The sequence below is a fragment of the Rana temporaria genome, chromosome 4 (genome assembly GCF_905171775.1).
Source record: "Rana temporaria chromosome 4, aRanTem1.1, whole genome shotgun sequence".
NCBI lineage: Eukaryota > Metazoa > Chordata > Amphibia > Anura > Ranidae > Rana > Rana temporaria.
The window spans coordinates 224,704,776-224,732,332 of NC_053492.1; the positions used below are offsets into that span (position 1 = coordinate 224,704,776).

General features: G+C 39.0%; 1 protein-coding gene across 1 annotated transcript in view; it reads left to right on the top strand.

Moving 5' to 3' along the window:
- Positions 1-27,261, top strand: part of LOC120935698 (collagen alpha-1(XIX) chain-like) — a 127,736-nt gene extending 100,475 nt beyond the window's left edge. Inside the window, exons 10-12 of the mRNA XM_040347752.1 lie at positions 2,502-2,672; positions 6,938-7,004; positions 27,128-27,261. Of these exons, the coding sequence (XP_040203686.1) occupies positions 2,502-2,672; positions 6,938-7,004; positions 27,128-27,261 (372 nt within the window). The remainder of the gene's footprint in view (positions 1-2,501; positions 2,673-6,937; positions 7,005-27,127) is intronic.
- The last annotated feature ends 296 nt before the right edge of the window (positions 27,262-27,557 follow it).

Here is a 27,557-nt window from a genome sequence, read left to right on the forward strand (position 1 = left end):
GCTACCAGGTTAGAGTTACACAGGAGGTCTAGTGCTAGAATTATTGCTCTAAATCTGACGATCGCGGTGATGCCTCACATGTGTGACTTGAACACTGTGTTTACATATGCAGACACGACTTCGATATGCGGTTTCTTTGCTATGCAAGCTCACAGGGACGGGCATGCTTTTAAAAAAAAAGTATTTATTTGTATATTATTGTGTTTTAAAACATATTTTTTTTTTACCACTTTTATTTCTGACACAAGAAATGTAAACATCCCTTGTGACAGTAATAGGTGGTGGCAGGTACTCTTTATGGAGGGATCGGGGGTCTAAAGACCTCCAATCCCTTCTTTGCACTTCAAAGTATTCAGATCGCAGACAACAGCGATTTTGAATACTGTATAATTTTTTTAAATCCAGCGTCATTGGCAGCCGAGTAAACCGGAAGTGACATAGTGACGTTGCTTCCTTGTTTACATTCAGGAGACTGGAACAAAGCCATTTATGTTTTCGTTCCAGTCTGTCTCTAGCTGACGGAAGTGCCGGATCATGGATCCGGTCTCCTGGTAAAATGGGGGGCCAGGTAAGAGCGGCTGGCGGGGGAATGTCCCCTCTGGCTCCTCCGGGATAACAACCAATCGGCTTTTGGCTGCATTAGTTGTTATCCCTGGAAAGCCGATCGCCCACTCTCAAAAATTAAAAATACTGTGATGATGCCTGCAGCTGCGGGCATCGTCCCTGTATCACCCCCTAAAGCCATGGACACATATAGGCGTACGCTCAGCGGGAAGGGGTTAAATCTGTACTTTACGTTGAGGTTGTTATTGGCTGCCTGCAGTGCTGTATATAAGGGCTCCTCCTTATTTACAACATGAGCCTCTGATTGGCTGCATACAGCCTTTTATTATTAATTGAATCTGAGAAGATATATCTTTGACTACAGGAGTCAAAGAGATATCTCAGGCTCAACCAATAATAAAAGTTTGTGGGCAGCCAATCAGAGGGCTCAGGCTGTGTGGAAGAACCCTTTGCATTTCTATGGCCACAGCACGTATGCAGCAGCAGAGCAAGTATAACAGTCCATGGGCCCCCTTTCTTGGCTAGGGATCACCAGTATAATTTACATTCTTCCCTTAGTTTATTCATTAAATAATTATTATATATAGTATATTTATTAAACTACAAAGACCACATACAATATGAATAATTCTAAAACATACCATACGGGTTTGAGGGACCTGTAAGAAACTCAGGAAGTGCTAAAGGTTCACAGGTTAGGGGGCACAAATTACTTGCCTTGCCCCTGGCGCTGACAACCTACGCTACGCCACTGGACACATGTATTTTTAAATATAAATATTTCAGTGAGCTATTAACCCACTGCACACCAGTTATGTTATATGATTTTAGAAAAATTCTATGAGTTTAGAATAAACTATTTATAGCTTAAATCAAAACTATACTTACCTTGGCTCCAGCAATGTGACGTCCTGGACCTCCCCGTTGGCTGCTGACATCTTTGAGAGGCTAGATGCTTGGAAGTTCCATTGGCTTCGGCAATGCTGAATTTCTACAGTGAGGTGTGCAGCTCACTGTACATGGGTGGACAGGCATGTAGGTCATTTAAATGCAGAATAGACAAAACATGCCTCTTCTGCATTAAAACATTTGCTCATTTTTATTTGTGACCTAAAGTTCCACTTTAAAACTAATTTGACTTGATTCACAAAGCTAAAACATCAGGACAAGGATCCTTATCGTGAAGCATGTGACTGTTCTTTTTAATCTCATTGACTCAACCAAAAATAACTACTACTTTAAAGAAAGATTGTTATCCAGCTGTTTTAGATTTGTGAATTGAACCTATTGTGACTAATCATGCACCTCTCGATTACAATAAGTTTTCCAATGGAATTCCTATTAAAAAAATTTGGCCAATATAGATAGATGATGTTGGTCAATAATATCCTACAGTATCAATACTATTGAACTGTCCTGTTGGCATACTGCAGGTGTAATCTTTGAAAATCCAATAAGAACTGTCAGGTACAGCACTGCACCTGTAAAAATCATGTAAACCAGCTGTTCCCCTAGCTAATTATATGAATGTGTTGCTCAAGATGATTCCCCATCTTAAATTCTGTCACAAGAATAAATAGCATTTGCAGGATTGCAGCTTTAAGCAATGAATTGTACACAACACTATTAAATAGCTATATATGTTTCCATTGTTTTTTTTTTAGCTTTCTATTGAATTACTATAAGACCCACATACAGTGATTAATCGTTTATCACAGAACGTGTAGAAGAGGTTCCACAGTTCAGTTTACTGTAGCGTTTAGCAGCATATATATCAAGAATACATTGCTCCTTTTAATCTATATAGCTTAAGGGTCGATATCATTTCATTTTGTAACATGTTTGTTTATCTTTGTTTTTCTTAGTGTATTATCTTTGGCATATTGTGTTATGTAGTAATTAATCATATTTTTTTCTTATCTACAATGCTTTTTAAGGGAGATCCTGGTATAACAGGAGATCAAGGTCCAAGAGGAAAAACAGGTCCACCAGGAGAGAAGGGAGATATGGGACCCACTGGGCCACATGGACAACATGGAGATAGGGGCTACCCTGGACAACCAGGAAATGATGGTCAGCCAGGACCACCTGGGCTTCCAGGAATATCGGTTAGTTTGGTCTTAATTATGTTAGGGTTCTATTGTGCACTAGTATGAAGATATTTTTATATTTAACAAAATTGTCCCAATTGTGGGCAAGGTATTGCTTTATGGAGATATTGCTGGTAAGTCAAATCTTTTTATATGATTAGCTAATTTCTGACACCAATGTCAGGGTTTTTAAATATAAGTATATAACAGTGACGTAAACAATAAATTATGCCTTTTGCTATGCATGACAGAATGACTATGTATATACATTTTTATACAGTAATTAATGATAATCCATCCATGTATTTTTATAAGCATATTCATTAGCTATAAAAAAAATGTTGCATGCATAGTAAACCAATTAATACCATGGCACTATAAGTACAAATGGATGATGAGATCCTCTTTTTACAGGAAAATAATCTTTTTCACCAACATTATTATTATTGTCAAAACCAGAGTGTGCTGTTGGCTCTCAATGGAGCCGGTTCACACATCTCTGGGATGGCTGCGGTGAAGTTTGCATAAGAGTCCTATGTGTCTACTGGTTCTTTTTCAGGTCCGAATCCAGACAAAAATTAAAAACCAATTTGGACTTAAAACTGTGAACAGGGTAGCTCCAGACCCCTGCTGTGAGCTTCTCTGCACAACAGTGTGAACCCACCCATATCTTCTCTACAGCTAGTATTGCCAACCATCCTACCCCTTCAGTTATGCTGTTGGCATTGCCCACACAAAGAGGTGTGCAGAAAAGAGACAAATATAAAATAAACACAAATTGTCAATGTTGTACTTTGGTGCTGCTCCTTAGAGCCGGTTCACACAGGGGCGACTTGGGATCCGACTTGAAGTCTCCCCAAGTCGCGCGGTTGAGAAAATCAATGGAAGTGAATGGAGCCGTCTTAATGTACACTACTGAAGTCTCTCCGACTTCAGAAAAGGTTACTGTACTACTTCAATCCGACTTGTAGGCAACTTGTACCCATAGATTTCAATGGAAGTTGCCTCAGAAGTCTGATCACTGTCTTAACCGAAGCAACTTTCCAGGAAGATAACATACATTTCTCAGGCAAACCCCAAACAGAGCTGATTGATTGGCCACTGGAAAGCCTCCTGTCCTGGAGGCGACTTGAAGTTGCCTTGTACTGTCCAGGAGGCAACTTGAAGTTGCCTTGTAAGTTGCCTGATGATTCACACTCAAGTCGTGTCCAAGAAGCCTCCCAAAGTCATGCTGGAAGTCATGTTGCCCCTATGTGAACCGACTCTTCGGATGAGACAATCAAATAATTTTTTTCGAGCTTGTAAAAAAATTATATTGCAACAATGACAAAAAAAATGATGCCCCCAGCCTTAGAGATGGCATATCCCTTATCTATAAAGGTTTGTTATATATTTTAAAGGGAACCCCATGCAAAAAAACAAAAAAATGCCCCTCCTCCCAGTCCCCTAAAATACACACTAAACCCACATCTGGTCAGGAAGGGACAGGGGCCTCTTACCCACAATCATTGCCGTGTGTGTTTTTGGGTCTTCAGGCAAGGGGCCTTTTTAAAGTTGGAGGCTACCTTTTAAAAATGCGGAATCTGTGCACTTGGTTACTGCTATATTTTGATTTTTTTCTGTGAAATAAAACATTCATTCTTATTTCCTAATTAGAAACCTGTCTACTGTCTCACTGTAAAACTGCAAGTTAAAACCTGTCTGGTGATTTGTAGAAAAAGAAAAAAACACATTGTGCAGAGAGATAATGCTGCTCACCCCAAAATTATTGTCAAGGGTATTTCCCCCAATGGGGTTTTTAGGCAGCTCAATTAATAGATTATAGACAACGTATGTAAAAAGAAGGACGTTTTTATTGTGTGACGACACATATAAGGGGGATATTCAAATAGTTAAAATATGAGTTACAAAGGTACAAAAGTGGTTAAAATTCCCATACATATAAATAAATGACAAAAAACAACAACTGTCGAACAGCTTGACATGTGTATATACAAGCATATAACAATCCTAACGCGTTTCGACCTGTACACAGGTCTTCTTCCGAGGTTTTGTTGTAACTGGAAAAGATTTACAAAAATTATTAGATGCTTCTACAAATATCCTACCTGCCATATCCCCCTAATTTGAAAGGGGAAAGGACAGGGGAAAGAAGAAAACACAAACTACTTTATAAGAAAGATTAACAAAAATTACCAAGTCAATATGTATGGTTAGTAATGAAACAATCTGCACTGAACTCATCCATCAAAGTAACGAGAGCCCCAAAAGGATCCACAGGCTGGTGTCCTGACCTTTCCACACCCCAGAATCAGGTCACCCCCAATAAATGGATGGTCACATGTAGCTTACAAGGAGTCACCGAATATGGGTAGCACACCTGAGTGGTGATTTCCTCCTATTGTGGCCTAATTAACCTGCTTATATGAGGTGCATTGAGTTTGTGCGATATTTCTGGCTTTTTTCCTGTGAATTAATACACTCTGATTTTGATTTCCTACTGTACTTATAAACTCGCCTGATTTCTCCTTCTTAAATTGTGGCCAAGTAAAAGTGTTTACATACTGCTTAGCAAGTCTGTACAATATTTCTGGTCCCCAAAATAATACATCCTCATTTTTATTTATACTATGCAAGTGTTTTTTATATAACTTTAGATATAATATTTATTATTTAAATCATAACTTTGTGCTAATTAGACCACAGCAGGTAGTTGCTGCTGACAGTCTGTTCAAGAGCTGCCTTTTTTATATCAACTCCTCACTATATGCTATGTACCCAATACACCACAGACCCTAACCTCAGTTCACAAATTCACCGAAATGAATGCCAGGTCTGACGTGACATGTTCAGTAGGACAGGCTAGTACCTCAAGTGCATTTTGAGTCACTTTCAGCCAGTGCTCTAGCTTTGACACCCTATAGTTCATAAATGTGATTAGTTAATAAATTTCACCTTGTGTGGTAAAGACCTTCTATAAAATGACAGATATTGAAAAAACTGGGTGTGGTAATGGGCATGCTTTAGTGCACACAACTGTACCAGGAAAGTATTTGGTGATGTTTGATAAAGAGTAGCTTTGCTCAGGAACAAGTAGCAAACTAAGAGCTATGCCTTTTGTTTTTACCCTTGCAGCTTTGCCTGCAGTGTGATAAATCAGATCACTTTGGGAAATGGGCATTCCAATGCACCATGGGCCACTGAAATGTATGCCAGCCTACTAATTTTGAATGGGCTGCCTAATGCAGCACACATAAAGGTTTGACAAAACATAAAAGTGTGTTTTAATGCAATGTACCTCAGTGGTTAGTGAAGCTTAAAGGCATCTCCCAAAAATGTAACTGAAAAGTCTGGTATCTTCCAATGTTGTCCTGAAGTCACATGAGGACCTTCTCCCCACTGTACATAATTTTAAAAACAATTGTTTTTGCCTTGTTACCCTATGGCAGTACCCAGCTCCTCTTGACCTTCGTTTGATAATCTCATATTTATTAGATTTGAAAATATCTAGACTTGATTTTCAATATTGGCCTTTATAGGTCTCGGGAGGTTTGGACTAAAGGTTGCACATTTCTGACTTTGCAATAGGTTCAACGAACATCCCGCAAACTGAACCTAGGCATATTCACTTATCCCTGGAATACAATAATAGTGCTATAGATAACAGCACATCTGTAGGATATGAGCTATAGGAACTTTTATATAGTAAACTAAAACAATATATAAACTTTACATTTGCATTATCAGTTGCAATTCAAAGTCCTTAACACACAAGCAATTCCATAACGTTCCTTTTTTTAAGTATTGACTAACAAGATGCAGAAATACTTGGATCATTGATCTCTATACATGTCACTTTTTCTCATGAGATAATCGGAAAACTGAATGCAGACAAATCATACTTATATAGTGCAAGTATTTTCTTTGCTGCTAGTCTACAATAGCTGCAAAAAGAAATTCCATTCAGATCATACTGTAGCACTGTAACTGTGTGAGTCAGAGATGAATGGGCTAATGTCCACATGGGACCTAGAAGCTGTTACGGTATGCTATGCAACTTTTCATGATTCATTCCTACTCATCAGAACAGAATCTCCTCCAGCACATGGCCAAATATTTTACTGAGCAGAAACCTGACAAGGAAAATAACAATCTAGGAATCCACTTGATAGAGAAGTATTTTTAAAGACACCTCTGTGCCATCTCAAATACAAAGATTTATTGTATTTTGTGCTGTACTTTTGTTTCAATTATGCAAATAACCACAATAAATTTCTTTGCAGACACAGAATATTCCATTTGAAGAACTGAAAAAATATATTAAACAAGAAGTTTTGCGAATATTTGAAGGTAAGAGGACCAGGTAGAAAATATGAATATGTCATCTAAGCTTGCTATCATTACATTCTGAATTCATAGTGTTTCCTCCATCTGTGGTTAAGAAGCTTTTTTGTCATTCTAGTTCTGAGTTATTCTAAACCATGTAGAATATATTCTTCTGTTTGTGCATGTGAATTTTCATTTTCTTTTTTTGCTGATAATTATCATTTAGAACAATGTGACACTGGTGATTCTACCTCTGGCAAAGGTCCAGCAGCGGCAGTATAATAGAAATGTAACTACCGGCTACTTCACTGGTCAAAACCTTACAGCATGCAGTGACATTGTGATGCCTCACAAGTTTAGGCATCAAGAGAGGGACACCATGCCAGAAAGTGAGTTGAGATGCAGCAAATCTGTTGCTGGTAAGTTTTTACCAGCAACAAAATACATTTTAAAAAGTGTGGCATAAACCATATAGTTTCCAACAATGGATGAAAAAAATATATTATTTAGAAATAGTCTAGGCACTGCCATTTAAATTATTTAGAGAAAGCATTTTTTTAACCTCTTTTCCTTAAATGTAATTTCTAGTATTCACAGACTGGTGCTGCACTGGGGACCGAACAACACAATTATCCTAATCCTTCACAATTAATTACCTACCTATCAAGAAGAACATTTAATATGATTTTAAAGTTTATCTGCTTCAATGAACAAGACATGACATATCAATAACAAATGAAAAGCAAAAATATAATAATTTCTAAAGGGGATAATGATGTAAATGATGAAGTTCATTTAAACAATTAAATTCAGATTATTTCAGATTTCTTTATTAAAAACCAGGTCAGGCTGCAGTTCCAGCAGCCTATCTGAAAGTCTGGTAAAAAAAAAGGTGGTGGGTTTAAACCCTCCATACACCCAGTGAAGTGAACAGCCTCAGATGATAAACAGGAATGAACCGAATCTCCCTACGTAGGTTTTACATGTATATCTGCTGTCTTCACATTTATATACTGTTTACAAAGTTCAGATCATATTAGGAAATTGTCTCTTCCTGTGTAACACAGAGTGTGATGTCTGGGCATACAGCCAAGATAGCTACAATTTCTGATTGGAGAAAAGGTACACACCCCCTCTCATCATAGGCAGAGACTCTCGGAGGTGTTTTGTAATAGGGCTAGCTCCCTGTTAATCAAGCTGCTTTTATCTAAAGTGTAAAGCCTCATACACACGTACAGGTTTTTACTGCCGGGAAACCCGAGTGGAAAACCGAGAACCTGCTCGGTAACTTTTCCCCCCTACACACGACCGGGTTTCCCGACAGGAAAACTGCCATGAGAGCTTTGGACGGGAATCCCGGCTGTGTGTATGCTCCATCGCTGTGTTTCCCATAGAAAAACTTCCGGGTTAAAAACCGCCGGGAATCCCGGTGGGAAAAAAGAGAGCTGGTTCTCTCTTCTTTTTTTTCCGGCAGTTTTCCTGACGGGAAAACTGCGATGGAGCATACACACGGCTGGTTTTCCCGGCTAAAATCTCTCATGGCAGTTTTCCAGACGGGAAAACCAGTGGTGTGTATGAGGCTTCAGATAATTTGTCATTTAGTTATCAGGCTGATAACAGAGGAACGGTTCAGGAGAGAGCTACTGGACTTGGCTCATTGAAGAGAGATAACAAAATACTGCAGATGTATGGGCCCATCTCGAATTTCATGAATTGGGTTTACATACACTTTAACACTTTGATTCTTTAGAAATCTAAAGATGCGATTGAAGCAACTACTGTATTTATTGGCGTATAACACTCACTTTTTTACCCTGAAAATAGAGGGTAAACTGTGCCTGCATGTTATACGCAGGGGGCTATGGAAAGTTTTTCCCTGAAACTTCCCTCTTAAAATTAGGGTGCGTGTTATACGCCTGTGTGTGTTATACGCCGATAAATACGGTAATGTAACCATAGGGTAATGTAACAACAAAATAACAATGTTTTAATAAACTAATAACACATATATTTGTAATTGATTCTCTTAAACGTTATATTTATTGACCTTCGTTTAAATGTACCGTTAACCATCTAGGCTGAGCTGTATTATCCACTGTATTGTACTGATGTACTGTTATCGGTATAATGGTAATGATTTTTGGCTGTTCTCCACATCTGTGATTATCTCTAACATATTGTATTCATTGTTGAACTTTTTGATGTGATGTGTTCATCTGAAGCTTGCAGTCATTACAATAGTTCCATAATAATTGTAAATTGTGGATCACTAAAGTAAATCCTGACAACATGTCACTGTGACAGTCAAAATTATGTTATCATCTTGTTGTGCTAAAAAGAATAATTCCTTTTGAGTATTTTTTTTTTTTTTTTTTGCATATTATAACTATCGGTAGAAATGCACAAGAAACACAGGGCTTACAACAGTAGAGCAAGGGGATTAATGAAAATTGCATGGGAGCAACCAGCAAAAGGTTTATTAGTATAGATACATGTATAATATTCCTTGATAACATGTGCATACTCAGTTTTTCTTTTTACTAGTTTAATCCGTTTGAAGCAAGTGTCACCTTGCACTCACATTATAGTGAAAGAAGTCTGTTTATGTTATTGCCAAGCATTTCTGATTTATTTAACACCTAATGAACTTTAAAATGTACTTCATACTATATAGTAAAATCACAAACAATAAACACAACCACAAATGCTTGTTTCCATTGTGGTTCTTATGCCGTGTACACACAATCATTTTTCGGGTTGTAAAAAAACGAAGTTTTTCAGCTTCTAGAAAAAACGATTTTTTTTTCAACTTCATCATTAAAACAATGTTGCCTACACACAATAGTGAAAAAAAAATGCTCTAGCAAAGCGCGGTGACGTACAACACGTACAACGGCACTATAAAAGGGAAGTTCCATTCGGATGACGCCACCCTTGGGGCTGCTTTAGCTGATTTCTTGTTAGTAAAAGACGATTCATGCTTTTCTGTCCGTTACAGCGTGATAAATGTGCTTACTCCATTACGAACGGTAGTTTTACCAGAACAAGTGCTCCCGTCTCATAACTTGGTTCTGAGCATGCGCAGGTTTTTCACGTCATTAAAGCCCACACACGATCATTTTTTACAACCCGAAAAACAACATTGTTTAAAACGTCGTTAAAAAATAGAGCATGTTCAAATATTTTTTTTGTCGTTTTTCAGAACCAGAAAAATGCTCTGAAGCCCACACACGATCATTTTAAATGAAATTTTTAAAAAACAATGGAGCAGATCCACATACATCTGCGCCAGGCGCAGCGTATGTAAGATACGCTACACCGCTGTAACTTACTTTGCTTTGGTTTGAATCCTCAACGAATTTGCGCCGTAAGTTACGGCAGCGTAGTGTATCTCTCGCGGCGTAAGGGCGCGGAATTCAAATGGATCTAATGGGGGCGTTTTTTATGTTAATACGCCGTGACCCGACGTAAACAAAGTTTTTTTGGAACTGCGCATGCGCTGTCCCTGGGGGTATCCCAGTGCGCATGCTCGAAATTAAAGCGGAACCCGCCAATGCTTATGACGGTGACGTCATTCTACGCAAATTCCTATTCGCGAACGACAAACGAAAACGGTGTGAAAAATTCTAAATTGTACGCGGGATGGACGGCCATACTTAACATTGAGTATGCCTCAGTATAGCAGCTTTAACTATACGCCGGAAAAAGCCAAACGCAAACGACAGAAAAAAAGCGATGGGCCGACGTACGTTCGTGGATTGCCGTAAATAGCTCATTTGCATACTCAACGCGGATTACGACGGGTGCGCCACCTAGCGGCCGCTGAAAAATTGCAGACGTACGCCTGTCGGATGTAGCCGAGATGCCGTCATATCTTGTTTTGAGGATTCAAAACAAAGATACGACGCGGGAATTTTGAAATTACGCCGGCGTATCAATAGATACGCCGGCGTAATTTCTTTGTGGATCTACCCCAATGTTTTTTACAACCCGAAAAATGATCGTGTGTACGCGGCATTAGAGTTTTGTAATTTAACCTAAAAGCTGATCTCTATGTGAGATTGTTCAAAACAACACCTTCTTTTCTAATGACTCCACAAATTGGGTCCTTTTCAATGTCAACTCATTTACTTTTACGTATATTTAATTGACTAACCATGGAAAGTATTAACTAATGTACATTTTAAAATAATTGTAAAAGCTAAAATAGGTCTTAAGCAAAATGCCATTTGCACCATTGTGCAGATAACCATTTAATATCAAATATGGTATTCAGATGCTCAAAAAGTTCATTTTCTGTCTGCCCTGCAGGATTTTACATTTCATATCTGAATGGAAATGAAGTGAAAATAATTTGCCTTTGTGCAATATGTTGTAGTCATGCAATCAATTACCATGTGTGGTCAAAGCACTGTGCTACAAAGAGTTTTTAAAAGCTTACAATTGCTGCTCATTTGTGTAGTCTGTGAAACCCGTTGCTCAGTACAACTAATTGACAACTCTGGTAGCACATTAAAGAAATAACTCAATAATGCAGAGCCAAGTGCTAAACAGTTATCTCTAAAAGCATTTTAATAGCAGGTAATTACTGCTTCAGGCATTGATTTAATGAATGTTGCTCAAAACTGGTTTTGAGTAAATTAACAGAAATCAATTGCTTTCATACCTGACTGTAGTCAGCCAACAAACTAAATTTAAAAATGAGGGCTTTGTAATGTTATTCTTGTCATACAAGTGTGTTTAAAGATAGTGGTTTGCATAGTTCAGTCAGCATTTTTGTAAGTAATTGAATGGTTTTGATGAAAACTGTGTTCATACTATAACAATGTGAATGCAATGCAAAAGCAGACACACATAATACACATAATATGTTAAACAATAACTCAAGGTACGTGGTATACTACTAGGGCAAACCACTGTGCTTTATGTAAATACTTATGTATTCTCTCAGTATGATATTGTAGCATGTTAGCAGGGAATTCCATTCAGAAGTTGTAACTTCCTTATGAAGAAAGCTCCATCTTCACTTTTGTGGCACTGTTAGAATATCAGGAAGATGTATCTCTTTAGCCATATTGGAGAGCAATGTGAGCCATGTGAGTTTATTTTCTGGCAGTACTAAGAGGTTAGAAAAATGCCAAATGTATTACATATATAGTTTAGCCTGATCCCTAGAGAGATTTTGATTGTGTGCTGTTGGCTACTCCACATCCTTTTTGTACTGCATTATAAACCTGATTGCTACAGGTATAAAAGCTGTTGGAGCTTTTTCCCATGATTCAGTAAGCTTTAACTAGAATAGAAAATGGAAACCTTTACCTGCTAGAGGTTTAACAACGTCCTCCATAGTGATATTTCCTAGAGAAGACTGGCACACAGGATAAATCATGGAGTGTTTAACCACTTAACGGCCGCCGCACGACGATATACGTCGGCAGAATGGCACGGCTGGGCAGATCGACGTACCGGTACGTCCTTTACATCTACCCAGCCGTGGGTCGCGGGCGCGCGCCCGCGACCCGGTCCGAACCTCCGGGACCGCGAGACCCGCAGACCTGATCGCCGCTGGGGTCCCGTGATTGTTCCGCAGAACTGAAGAACGGGGAGAGCCGCGTGTAAACACGGCTTCCCCGTGCTTCACTGTGGCGGCTGCATCGATCGTGTCATCCCCTTTATAGGGAGACACAATCGATGATGTCACTCCTACAGCCACACCCCCCTACAGTTGTAAACACACACTAGGTGAAACATAACCCCATCAGCGCCCCCTGTGGTTAACTCCCAAACTGCAACTGTAATTTCCACAATAAAGAATGCATTTTAAATGCATTTTTTGCTGTGAAAATGACAATGGTCCCTAAAATGTGTCAAAATTGTGCGAAATGTCCGCCATAATGTCGTAGTCACGAAAAAATGGATGATCGCCGCCATTAGTAGTAAAAAAAAAAAAAAATTAATAACAATGCATTAAAACTATCCCCCATTTTGTAAACGCTATACATTTTGCGCAAACCAACCGATAAACGCTTATTGCGATTTTTTTTTTACCAAAAATATGTAGAAGAATACGTATCGGCCTAAACTGAGGAAAACATTTTTTTTTTTTATATATTTTTGGGGGATATTTATTATAGCAAAAAGTAAAAAATATTGCATTTTTTTCAAAATTGTCGCTCTATTTTTGTTTATAGCACAAAAAATAAAAACCGCAGAGGTGATCAAATACCACCAAAAGAAAGCTCTATTAATGGGAAAAAAAGGACGCCAATTTTGTTTGGGAGCCACGTCGCACGACCGCCCAATTGTCAGTCTCAAAGCGACGCAGTCCCGAATCGCAAAAAGGGGCCTGGTCCTTTACCTGCATTTTGGTCCGGGGCTTAAGTGGTTAAAAGTGGTGGCTATGATTTTTGTTCATATATGATAGAGAGACCACGCAACAGGCACACAACATGGATACCGATATATTGAAATGCTGGGTGCTAAAACAGATATAAAGAAATCCAAGAAAGGGGCGTTTTGTTCACTTTAGAGAAATTGTGCATTATATCATAATTTCAATTTACACGCAGTGTGAGAAGCTGGGTAGAATCATCTCACACATTTCCCCTTAAAAAGTCATTACGGAAACACACAATAAGCTGTTGTTCTGATGCAGTCAGCAGGGTGCTGCCCAAAAAAGTCAGGTTGTGGCTTGTTGTCCCTAAAATTGCTCTACTTGGGATATGGTGGATTCTACAGGGTCATGATAAATATACCTAAATCCACAATATATTTTGACTGTGACACATTTGTGGGCTATGCCACATGTGACAGCAGGCATGTTTATTTGTCCTATTGTAACTCTAATGCCACATTGCAAGCCAAATGAAAAATTTGATTCTTTGGGTTGGGTGCACTTGAGAGGTAAAGTTGTATTTACCTTTACATCAATAACCAGCATGTTTGCTGTGCTTCAAATACGGTATGATACTAATACTGCACATTATGGCTTCAGAGTGGACACTTATAAGTGAAAAATTTGATATTTATCCACTAAATATGATCAACAGCCATTTTGGTCTTTTAAATCATTGCATTTGAGAAGTGAAATTCTACTCACCATTGCATTAAAACTTACAAACCTAAGTATGTTTGATTATGCAGGGTGCTGTGGCAGATCCCTCTAATACTGCATATTGAGGGCTTTAGTGTATACACATACTGTATACTGTATGGGAAAAATTTATATCAATCCACTATACTAGATCGATGGCTATTTTGAGTATGTTATGACCTATTGTATGTATCTGTTTGGTTCTGTCTTGATCACTGTGCATAGACGATCAGCTATTTCGTGTTTATAAGAGAAATACCTATAAACCTAAGTAAGATATACCAGCATAGCCCTGCATGGAATTGTGGTCTGGCAATTGGTGACCCGTTAGGTTTATTCCACAACCCTTAATTGTGTTTATATATCTGCTCTATAGGGATACAAGGAGGAAGATAGTGCCATTTATTAAAATTAGAAAAGAAGCGGTTTAACCTTAAACTGTGTAGAGGTTTTTTATACTGTAAAGCCCTGTACACACGATCGGTTTGTCTGATAAAAATTGACTGTTTTCATCTGACAAATCAATCGTGTGTGGACACCATCGGTTTGTTTTCCATCGGTGAAAAGAAATAGAACATGTTTTAAAATATTCCACGTATGCTCAGAATCAAGTGAACGCATGCTCGGAAGCATTAAACGTCATTTTTCTCAGCACGTTGTAGTGTTTTACGTCACCGCGTTGGACACTGTCGGGTTTTTGACTGATAATGTGTCGGCAAGACTGATGAAAGTCAGCTTCATCGGTTTTCCGATGAAAAAATCCATCCTATTTTGAGCGGCGCTTTACCGCAAATTTCGCAACGCTGTTCGGCTGTTAGCGGGGCAGTTTTACCCCCCACTAGCGGCCGAGAAAGGGTTAAATGCGCAATGCGCCTCTGCAGAGGCGTATTATCAGCGGTATAGCTGCGCTGTCCCATTGATTTCAATGGGCGGGAGCAGGCGGGAGCGGTATACAACACTGCTCCTTCACCGCTCCAAAGATGTGGCTAGCAGGACTTTTTTTCCCTTCCTGCTAGCACACTGCTCCAGTGTGAAAGCCCTCGGGCTTTCACACTGGAGAAACAGCAGCAGCTGTTTAGGGTCGGTTTGCAGACACTATTTTTAGCGCAATAGTGCCTGCAAACCACTCCAGTGTAAAAGGGGTCTAAGAGCTGTAAGGATATGGAATTCTCTTCCACAAACAGTGGTTTCAGCAGGGAGCATTGATAATTTCAAAAAACTTCTAGATGGGTACCTAAGCGACCACAACATACAGGGATATACAATGTACTATTAACATAAAAGCACACAAACACAGGTTGGAGTTGATGGACTTTTTTCAACCTCACCAACTATGTAAGTTCTGTCCAAATTTTGTATGTGCACTACATTTTTTTATATGATGCTAGAAGCAGTTTTTTTTGTAATATATTTCCTCTTTATGATATTTTGATACGTAGTAAATCCTTGTGATAAGTAATGGCTGATTGAGTCCATAAATCAGGTATTGTATGTTTGCTTGTTTTTAGCTTGAACACTCATTGTATTCATTTTTTTAGTGTTCTTCAGTTTCCAATTAAAAAATAAAAAAAATTCCACTGTATGCTGCAAGTACAGTTAATTGTGTTTAAAAAAAAAAAAGAATGTGAAATCAAAATGAATCATTACATTTCTTTTTTTAAATGCAAGTAGTGTAGGTATCTGAATTTGACTTGATAGCAGTCTCTTGCAGTCCCTGTACAGCAGGTGTGCTTCTTTTTCCACTGTTCATTCAAAGGCTGAGGTAAGTCCAGGGCAACCTATGCTCAGCGGAATTTAATTGAATAATACTAGCCATTAGATTGAAAACATCTAGCATCAGAAAATTAATGACGGGGGAAGCTGTGAATTGAATGTAAATATTGCAGCAGAACTGATTTTGTCGTTTTGTTTTTCAATCGGTTCTTCAGTTTTATCTTGTTGTTTTTGGCTGGAATTCTGCTGAAAAACCAACAATGATAAGTAATATCCCAGATTTTGAAAATACCTTGAACCAACATACAGGATGCATTTTGCCTGTTAGCACTTTGGTGGGGCAGCATAATTATTTATATAGATTGGCCGAGCACCCCACTGGTTGGGTTCATGCCAGAACTCTCGAACTTTTGCTAAAGTTTAGACCCAAACAGCGAACCCCATTGAAGTCTATGGGTCCCAAACTTGAAAAATCAACAAAAAGGGGGGAGAAAGAGTGGACCAAGGGCCTGGATAGGATTCTTCAAAAAGGAACGAACTGGAAATGGGAAAAAATAAATGGTAATCTTTATTGAAAACAATTCCACCAAAATATCATTCAAAATATCATTCAAAAAAGGAAGAAAAAAATACATTATGCAATAATTATATGCAAGTTATTGGCAATACAAAGGGATGGCATGTACCAATGCAAACAAAAAAAACTTTTAAAAAAGATTGCTCTTAAAGGAGCAGTGATTTTAATGATGCTTTAAGGAGTTGTAAAGAAAATGTTTTTTTTTCACCTTAATGCAATCTATGCATTAAGGTGAAAAAACTTTGGATGCTGCCGCCCCCCCGTTATACTTACCTGACCCCTCGAAAGTCCCGCGCGATCCCGAGATCCTCTTCGCTGCTCAGCCTGGCCACTGATTGGCTAGAGCAGATGGATTGAGAGCAGCGCAGCCATTGGCTGGCACTGCTGTTAATCACATCCAGTGACGCGGCGTGCCGAGGGGCGGGGCCGAGTGATACAGTGAGCAGCTATGGCCGCTCGCTGTATCACGGGAGCGCGCCTGCAATTACTCACCACCATGCAAGCTCTCGCATGACTGTGGTCAGTAATTGCGGAGATGACAGAGACAGCCACCAAGGGACCCCAAAAGACGGTGTTGCGGGGCCACTCTGTGCAAAACTAACTGCACAGTGGAGGTAAGTATTACATGTTTGTTATTTTAAAGCAAAAAAAAATAATTCCTTTACTAACCCTTTAAAGTGAAACAATAAAAATGACAAATGCCTTTAAATATAGTGCCTGGGAGGTCCCCTTAGTCTGCATGTCAAGTTGTACATCTGTACTAGATATAGAATCTGCTGCATCAAAATGTATATTTATAAAGAAAATGACATTGATTTTCCCTGCAAGATTTCTTTATTTTGTAAACAACAGCTTGGGGAGCCAGTCTGTATGATGAGGCCACAATGTAATGCACTCGGAACAAGATTAGAGATTTTGTGGATAAATTCTGGTGTCTCGTTGGCAGACTTTTGATGAAAATAACAAATTTTGGCACCACAGTGAGCAAGCCCTATGTAAAGAAGACAAATTATAGTACACTCAGGCCAAGAGTAAATTTTTTTTTAGATAAAGTCTTGTGTCTATTTCGCAGACTTCGGATAGACATAACAGGTGTGGAAAAATTGGTCTTTGGGTGTTGGAGGTGCCTTCACCCCGTAAAGCAAGAATTGGCCTTGCTGTAAAAAAAAATAATTTGACACCCCTGTCACACAGTTGCATAAAAATTGGTCTTTGGGTGTTGGTGGTGCCTTCACCCTGTAACCTTCTAGCAGTACTCTTGATAAAAGCAAGAGTTGACCTTGCTGTAAAAAAAAAAATTTGATGCACCTGTCAAACAGGTATACTCCTACTGCGTAAAGTAAATTTACTTTTTAGTAATAGCAGGTATATTCAAAATAAAATTTACACCACTTTATTTCATGAGATTGTGCAGATTTATATTCACTTTATACAATGTCTGTGCATCTTCAAGAAGTAAGTGGCTGATGCAGGGGCTATGGCACGAGTAGCTGTGGACAAGGAGGCAGAATAAACCACTCTGGCAGCTGCAGTGAGCTTGGGTCATAAAAGATGAGAATGATGAGAATGGTTTAGTAAGACAGTCCAGCACCTTCTCTTCATGCTGTGGTTGGATAGCACAGGCAACACCACTAAACAGAGACAAATGTGCCCTGCCTGAAGATGGACTACATCCACCTCTGCTGTTGGGACCCTCGTAGTGGCATGCGAACATTTGTCTCTCCTTCTTGGCCTCCCAGACATGATGGGGGGGGGGGGGCTATTATCCAAATTTAATAGAAACTGGGAAATGTATGATTAGATGCACTTTATTGAATTAAAAGTGGTGTTTGGTGCACTTTAAATTGAGGACTGATGCTGATAGAAATGAAAAAAATATAAAATAAAAATAATAAAAAAGGGGAACACCAGTGTCACAGTTAAAAAAAACTGCAGCTGTCAATTTAAAAAAGAGGACAGACCAGAGGCAAAAATAGACAAAAAAAAATGAAAAAACATAAGAAAACAGGCAGCAACCCCAAAAAAGGGGTATACAGCACTGTATGCAGCACTAAATGTTATGTAATCCTGTGTTAAACACTGCACTACACCAACACACTACACAGACACACCATACTAACACTACACTAGCAGACACTAACTCACTAGTAGCAAACTGAGCCCTGCTCTATTTATCTCCAATGCAAAACACTGCAAAAGCTACCTATGGGAAGGAATCTTTTATAGTGTGGGGTGGGACTATGAGCACCGAGCCGTGATTGGAGAAAGGCATCATCACTTTATCCAATCAGGTCTCTGACAGTGCTCTCTGCCCTAATTGGCAAAGCCTTGCATCTGACCAGCAATCAAGTGCAAGGCCTCATCCTATTAGGATCCTAGAATGCATTGTGAAGTGCACAGTGCATTGTGGGGTGCTCGTCAGGCAAACATCCCACCGAGCACCCCGCAAATTCGGGCCAAACCTTTGCCCGGCCCAAACTGTTCGCCCAACACTATTTACGTCATCACTAAGTTCTGTATGCCTATCCAGAAAACACTACAGTATAATAAAAACATTGGCAGTCCAGTTTAGTGGCATTGAAACAGATGACTTTGTTTGAATTTTGTTTTATGTTGTAATATACAATCAAATTTGCTTAAGGATGTTTAAAAAAAAAAAAAGCACATTTCCATCCACATTTTACAATTAGAAGAGGTTATTGTGAATAGAGTGTTTGTAAAAAAAAGAGTTGTTATTGTTATGGAACAGTACTATGTAGTCCTTTAAAAGTGGTAATAAAAAAGCCACAGCAAAAGGTTCCCCTCACAATTCAAACCAGACCCTTATCCAGGCATGCCCCCCCACCCCCACCTTGCAAGGCAACTTGCCCCACGTTGAGGGGACAATGGGCTTATTATAACATCATGTACCTCAAAAGTGATGTAGCGGTTTGGGGAAGGGGGGACCTTTATAATAAGGGGGCCTCCAAATACCTCCCCTCCCCTATGTAATCAAAAAAGTGGTGCACTACCCCTTATTACATATTTCTAGAAGGAGTTAAAATTAAAAAAGGACACAGTTCCCTTGACAAAGTCCTTTTTTTATGAGAAAGAAAACACACATTAACATTTTTTTTATTAATTTACCTACACTGCAATCATAATGAATCGCTACCTTTACACAATCTCCCCACTAAAGGAGAGATCCTCAACACTTTAGTAATGTTAACACAGCTTGGAGCATTCTGGGTGATGTGATGTCATTGACCATAATTGGTTTAATAAATGTCAGTGCTAACTTAATGTATTGTATTAGGAAGCCAGTTTCCTCCTTGTGAAATTCTTACCTCTTTGCTGCAGTGGTTTTGCTAGACCTGTGATTCTACTCACATATGCTGCTGGCTTCTGTATTCACCTATGAGCTTCACCTGCTCTACTGTGGATATCCCTTTTCGTTCTATCACTTCCTGCCCCCCCCCCATCTGTTTCTCTATATACAGACATGCTCAATGCAGCACGTGTTGCCTCAGCAACTTCCTTGTTTCTCTGTGCGCCTGCTTTCCCACATATTACTTGTATTCTATGTCTGACTTCCCCTGTACCAACTCTGTCTTCATCTACTGTTTAGTCTGCCGCCCGCCACTTGCCCTGTCCTCCGGTTGTTGCTTAGATCTTCCTCTGCCTCCTGCCATCTGTACTCTGCATACACAAGTGGTCTCTGCACCTTCAGCTGTGTGTACCTGGGGCCACAAACTGGTTCCAGTCTGCTGCAATTCCATTGCCACCATCAGGAGCCCTGGTGAAGAAGCAGGCTGGGGCTTAGACCAAGGGGAACTCTCAGTTGGCCTTCTACAAGGGCTCACTACCATTGGGGACCTGACACATCAAGTTTGACAGACTTCAAAATAGCTGCATCATAAATATTTGATCATCCTTAGTTAAAGTGGTTATAAACCATCACCTATACCCAGTGAAGTGACTGAACTCAGGTAATACACAGAGGTGAACGAAAACCTCTTACATATGGTAAGTTGTAGCTGCTTATTTAAAGCCAATTATCCTATAAAACATTCCTTTGTAAAACTCAGAGATTTTTTTTCACAGATTTACAAGCAGGGGGCGGGCAGCTGTAGCTCTGCAAGAGCTCTGAGAGGGTTCCACATTTACAGTTAGCTTGTTTCCTACCACTTACTGTACCACATGCCTATGGGTTCTCAGGAGGTCAGCAGGATCACACGCCACAGGCCTCTTAAGCAAAACTGGCTTTTTTTCAAGTTAAATGGCTTGTCAGAAGCACAGTGACAGTCCCAACAGTACATTTTGAAGGTTTCTCTTTGGGTTAACAAAATAATAATAAAATAAAAAAAACAGAAGTATGCTTTAATTGTGCTACTGTCATTTTTCTTATGGTGGTTAACTGGGCCTTTATATTTATTTTCTATTCCTCTTATTCAGAATGTTCTGCGGTGCCATATTCATTTGCTGTGTGCAGTGTTACACTAGCATTTTCTTTAATATATGCTTAAAGCGGGGGTTCACCCTAAAAAAACATTTTTTTTTCTAGCATGCCATCAAGCATACTAGCGCGATCTACTGTACACCTTTCTTTTATTTTTAGGTGCCGTACTCACTGTTTACTGCCGTAATGAAGTTTCAGACTCTCTGCGGGGAATGGGCGTTCCTATGCACAGGGAAGATGATTGACGGCCGGCTATGGCGCGTCACGCTCCCCGAAGATAGCCGAAATAGGACTTGCCTCTTCACGGCGCCTGCGCAGTCAGCTCTGATGTCTGTGCGCAGGCGCCGTATAGCGCCGTGAAGAGGCAAGTCCTATTTCAGCTATCTTCGGGGAGCGTGACGCGCCATAGCCGGCCGTCAATCATCTTCCCTGTGCATAGGAACGCCCATTCCCCCGCGGGGGAGTCTGAATCTTCACTACGGCAGTAAACTGTAAGTACGGCGCCAAAAAATAAAAGAAAGGTGTACTGTAGATCGCGCTAGTATGCTTGATGGCATGCTAGAAATTTGTTTTTAGGGTGAAACACTGCTTTAATTTCTGACTTTAAAGAGGGTCTCTCTCCCTTTAAATATCCGTTTTTTTTAAAAGCCTTTGCCTGTCTTAGCACAACATGTGATATTCAGGGGGTCAGCAGCAATGTACAACTCAGGTCTCCAACAGCAAACAAACTCAAAGGCTTCACTTCAGATTAACATAACTTCAAGACAAACAGAAACATGCTTACTACATTGATTGAACTACATTTTTTTTCATACTTCGCCACATTTTGTTATTTTGAAGTGATTTTGAATACATTAACGTACATTTACTATTTACTGTGACTAGTTTATTTGTTACTAGTGCTATGTATTTACAGTTTAATGTGTTTTGGGCTCACACATACTGTGCATTTTATAGCTGCATCTGCTCTACACAGAAATACTTATTTAATGGCCCTCATGACTAACCGTCACCAAACTGCGCAACTGTTTTCTGAGCATGATGTCATATCTCATCACTATCCATATAGATAATTCCATATAGAGAGATGTGTTTTTGAATGACTTATTAAAAAGGTAACTATGTTTAAGGAAATGATCCTCAGAGACAGAATTTTTGGGCATCAATTATTTATGCAGTTGCTCCTGCTGAATATATAATCTTCAAACATATTGAAAGCTTATGGAGCTAAGCAACACACCACATTTTCTATCAGGCTTTTTATCCTTATCCTAGAGAGAAGACTATCCACTTAAACAGCATAGATCAGTTCCAAAATCTTTCTGGTAATTGCAGATAAAAGCCACTCTTATTTTTTGCATTTATCCCTAGTTGCTATGGAAAGCTTTAGCCTAACACAATTTGGAAAACTGGCTAATTCAGCTAAATCCTTCAATTAGCAAAGGCTCTGAACAGTTTTATTTTATGATATAATCTTTGGTTTAGAATCAGAAAAGCAGTAAAAAAAATGACCATGAACATTTTACGCCAAGCTTCTCGGTAAACAATGGATCTTGCATCTAGTAGCATTTATTTACACTTGCAAGAAAACATTTGTGAGCCTTGTTAGTAATTTCCTAGATTTATGCATGAATAGCTCTTAAAATATGGGTTAGCTTAAATTAAGATGGAACAATAAATAAGGGCACCTATGGTATCCTTAATAAACAAATGGTTTGATAAGATAACTGGAACATAAGCCTTACATTACTGGCAGGGCTCTGGAGAAGGTACCAGTGCTAGTCAAATCTAGAGGAGGTTCAGAGTGTTAACTGACTCTGATCCATTTGTTATGTTCTAAAATTATGGTCTCTGTCTCAGCTTGGCTATGTTGTAGCCCAAGCAGGATAGCTGTTCGATGCGGAGTCCATCTGAGCAGAGCCAATGAGAGGCTGGCGTTTCAATAGGGTCTCGACAAACCACCGGGGATCAAGGTAGCCGGACACTTAGAGACTGGTCACCTCTCAGTCGGTACCTGAAAATTATCTGAAGGAGTTCCAGACGCAATTCTACCAAGGAGGATCATCTCCGTAATCACAGAGAGGGCCTGTGACAGAGGCTTTTCCCTGAGTCCATTTCAGGAGGGTCTGTGGCAGAAACTCTACAAGTTCTAGCGGTACTCTGGCAGCCAGGTCAGTGAGAGTAGGCCTGTCCAGGTACGCTATACCCACTCTGGCTGGAGTGGTGAAGAAAACAAATTAATGTTGGAAGCAGGACTGTTTCCCCATTGTTGCGCCCGAGTCTGCTATTTCTTCTTCAACTTCATCTCTACTCTTCATCACAAGTTTTGATGTTTTTACCTGGCTGGGTAATAAAGAGCACAGCTAAGGACACCTTTCGTGGACATTCCGTTACTGCTATATGCACCATACACTCCTAGGCCCAGTGGAAGAGCCATTAGTAACATGCCACCCAGAACAAACCAGCAGCTCCTTCGAGGGTAGTGCTACATATATATAGATATATATAGATATATCTATACTGTAATACATTTATATATGTAGTTTATGATATAAGTTAATAAAGACACAGTTCTCCAACAAGGGACATTAGCACATCTGCCACTAGAGGGCCCTGCAGGGGAAATTCTCAAGTTTAGTTTTGTTGTGATACGGTAGATGGTAGTTTCTGTCCTCTCCCAGGCCTTAATTGACAGGTATAGGGGTGAATTTGTCTGAAAAATGTGTTTATCTTGTTTAACCTTTTAATGATTCCATATAAGTGTTTTCCACCATCACAACATAATGTTTCCCTATAGTCTGCTTAGTAAATCGTTTTTTCTTTTCCTCTTCTCAGTAAAATGATAAGAACAAAATCCAGAGTTTGCAAACCTTTCCACAGTGCAATTTCTGCTAAAAGCAAAGTTGCAATTTGCAAATATTCTTTTCCGAATACTATAAGGATGACCAAACACATCCTTGCATGCCAGAGGTGCCCTAAAGTCATTAAAAAATACTTTATGGAATTAATAAGGACCATAAGGAAAGTGCAAGAGTCTTTTCCCTCGAGTTCTCACTCCAAAAACACTCTGGATCATCACAAAGTGTTTCCTCACCAGCAGCATCTTCAAGTAAGCAAGTGTTACAAACCACGGCCTCCCAAAAATACACAATCCCTTTATAGAGAAAATGACACCTGAAAATCAGAACATTGATCAAGCATTTGCAAGACCAATATATGCTTCTGGATCAGCATTATAAATAACTGAAAATGCATATTGACAGGAAGCTTTTATATTGTTATTAATTAATTATTAATTGTATAGATACAATTCAAACATATTTTATTTATAATAATTTAAAATCAATACAACTCTTTATCATATCAATATATAATTCATACACCTATGCATTCACTTCAGCTCTACCTGTTTCGCCCCAATGAGCTTCTACGTTTAGAAAGTTTGGAGACCCCTGCTATATATACAGTATATATATATATATATATATATGTTTTTTTTGTGTGTACATATATTGTTAATAGATAATGACAACTATACATATATACATATACATTAAAATAGAGATGGGCCTACGGGATACGTTAGGACAAAATGAATATAAGAATCCAAATAGATTCCAATAGATGCCCGACCAGTGGGATGTATTGTGACCATAGGGGAGAGATGTATATATCACCTATAATATTTATGAAAAAATATCTAGATAGATATGGATTTAGTTTGGCCATTTAGGGGTCATACTGAGTGTGCAATATTTACCTTATTCTTAATATATGATGGAACCAATTTATTCCCCTTTTTCCTCGTTGAATAGGGTAATCTGCCTCTAAAAGATTATGGAAGGGGAGCATGGATGGGAAATGCTATATAGCCCTGATGGAACAGACACAGCAAGAATTTCTTCCGCTGATGGGGCCTATTATAGTTCCCCCTCCAATCATGAATCAGCTTGATAGGGCCTGGAAAATAAGTAAAACGCATATTTATTCACTCCATTAACATGTATTTATATAGGATACATATAGAGAGGGATCTCAATAGTCAGTCCAGCGGGAGAGAGATAAAATACCTAACTCCCATTCTGTGATAAATCCTGTGGTGTTGACCAATGTGCCCCCCTTGATGCATACAAATATTAATTCTACATACATGCATAGAGGTAGTGGGTTCCCACCTGTGTCCCAAGGAATCCAAAAACAGGAAAAAAAAAATTCTCCCATATCGTCAACATTTTAAGAATATTACATCTCTAAGCACAACAAACCTTACTTACAAGTGAGTCATCACAGACATGGTTCTGGACTTGGAAGTTATACCTTTATTGCACAGATATAGTACTATATGCTTTTGTTAAAGGTCATTGATATATTCATTAGTTTATAGTCATGTTGTGCAGTGGGAATTGTTGAAACCTTGCTTCCAGCATACAGTATGCATTTGGGGGCTGCTTTATTTGTTTTTGTATGTATGCTGTGTCTCACAGACAGTGAGATAGGGTTAGCGGTTCTGATGGTGCCTTTGTTGCTGTCCATGTCTTCCTGTCCTGGTGGTCACCACCTTCCCCCTGCATACACAGGTATCAAAGGGACATTGAATGAGAGAAAATCTGCCCAATGGATATCAGAAAAAAAAAGAAAAACCTGACCTAATTTAACACTCCCCCACTCTATCCAAAACTAAAAACCTGTTTGGAGAAAGGCTTTACGATAACTGCACATTACTTTTGGGGCATTCAATTAAGCATTTATGAAAGTGTTCTAACGGTAGTCCTGTTTAAATCTACCTGCTCGTAATTTGAATAACAGTAACAACATATGCAACAAACTCAGAGTGTTGGGGGTAAGAATTGTCTAAGAACCTGCCACTATAGCTGTTACAGATTCCACAATAATTACAGCCAGTATGCAGACTAGGAAACTGGCAGTAATAAAGACCAGTTCTGACTTATGCACAAGAGATGTTGGGTATGCCTGTGCTGAAACCTGTTATGAATGTGAGAGCTTCCCGCATGGTGCTCTCTCCAGCTGCATTCAGCTGTCAGCTGGGAGATTCGAGAGCTGTCTGTGTGATGAGCAGTTTCATTGGAGGAAGCACACTGGGGAAGGAGTGTCAGTGCCAGTCTCTGGCAGATTCCAGTTCATGTTTCTGGTACATGAATCTGGAACAATCACTGGTAATTTCAGTGCAGAGCCTGACAGAATTCTAAAGAGTGTGTGTTGACCCTCTTCACAAATTCATCCCATTGCTTCTGAAGCTAGCCATACACAGAACACATTTTGGACAGTTTCTGATGCACTATAGAAAATTCAGTGTGTGGGTGTGGTCCTAGTGCGTGCCTCAACACCTGGCATAACTTGGTTAAAAAATCACGGGAACGGGCAGAAAATTGTTGGTCGAACAGTGATTGCATCCAATCAGCAGCCACTGTTTGGCTATTTTGACAGCTGGCAGAGCCATGGGAGATTTATCCACACACTCTGCGTAGAATGGATGAAAGAACCTGTTACATTTTTATGCAGGCTGAACACAAATATCTAGATGCATATAGCCAGCTTTGGAGGGTGTGTGTGTCATTGCGCTAAATGTTTTATTCTATAAAATGATGCACTTTTGAGCCAGATCATCCTGCAACTGGTTTTCATACAGCATCTAAAGATGTTGATTGTGCTGTTTGACATGCAAATAGCTGTTGAAAGGCGCACTTACAAAAGTGTGTATGTATATATATATATATATATATATATATATATATATATATATATATATATATATATGATAAAAAAATATACAAATATGTGAAATTGTAAATATCGCAACATCTTGATTTATTTCTGAAAATACACTTAAGTTTGCCTTAAAATAAATTTCAGCATTATAGGAAACTTCATTATATTACATATCAGTGTATTTATTTAGGGCTAAAGTAATCTCATGTGTTAACAATGACTCTACAGTAACATATTTGTCAGCATAATATATACTTTTTCACTGTTGTGCCAGTTCAGCTGCATTCATAATCAGGAAAAACGTGAAAATGTCATCTGAAATTCTGTGATGAATGAAATCTTCAGTTCTCCCAGTGGTAGATGTTTTTCTTCACAGCTCTTGACGCTATATAATTTATGTGAATATAATGTTTCATATCTTAATCATGAGGTTGAGATGACTTAGAAAGCAGAGTGTGCTTTGCTGATGGAAAAAAATGAACTTCAAGTCTTAAGCATGTTATGTAAATAAATCACAAAAATATTCATTAAAAGCCTTGTGTTGTATATTCTTTATGTCTGATAGGGAGAACTCACCTTTTTGTGTTTATTTTCTGCAGACAAAATGAGTGATTTACTATCTCAGCTAAAAACACCAGCTGCATTACTAGCAGCTCAAGGAAAACCGGGCCTACCAGGAAAGGATGGACTGCCAGACCACCTGGAGATCCAGGGCCACCTGGTCCTCAAGTAGGGTATAAATACTATAACAGTTTAAGATGAACTGTAAATTAATTTGGGGCACACATATGTAATATGGACAGGTCCTGCTTCCTGTAGCCTTGTAAACCATTGCATTGCAAACCTTTTACTACTACTTACAGAGCTCAGAGGCCCAAGGTAAGATACAATGGTCTTTCGATGACATCATTTCTAAATGTATTGACCAGTCCAAAATACTAGATTTTACCAACAGTTAGCTAAAATTAGAAAGAATATAAAACGAAGTAGTAAAGAGAGGTATGATTTGGCTAAGGAACAACATTTCTG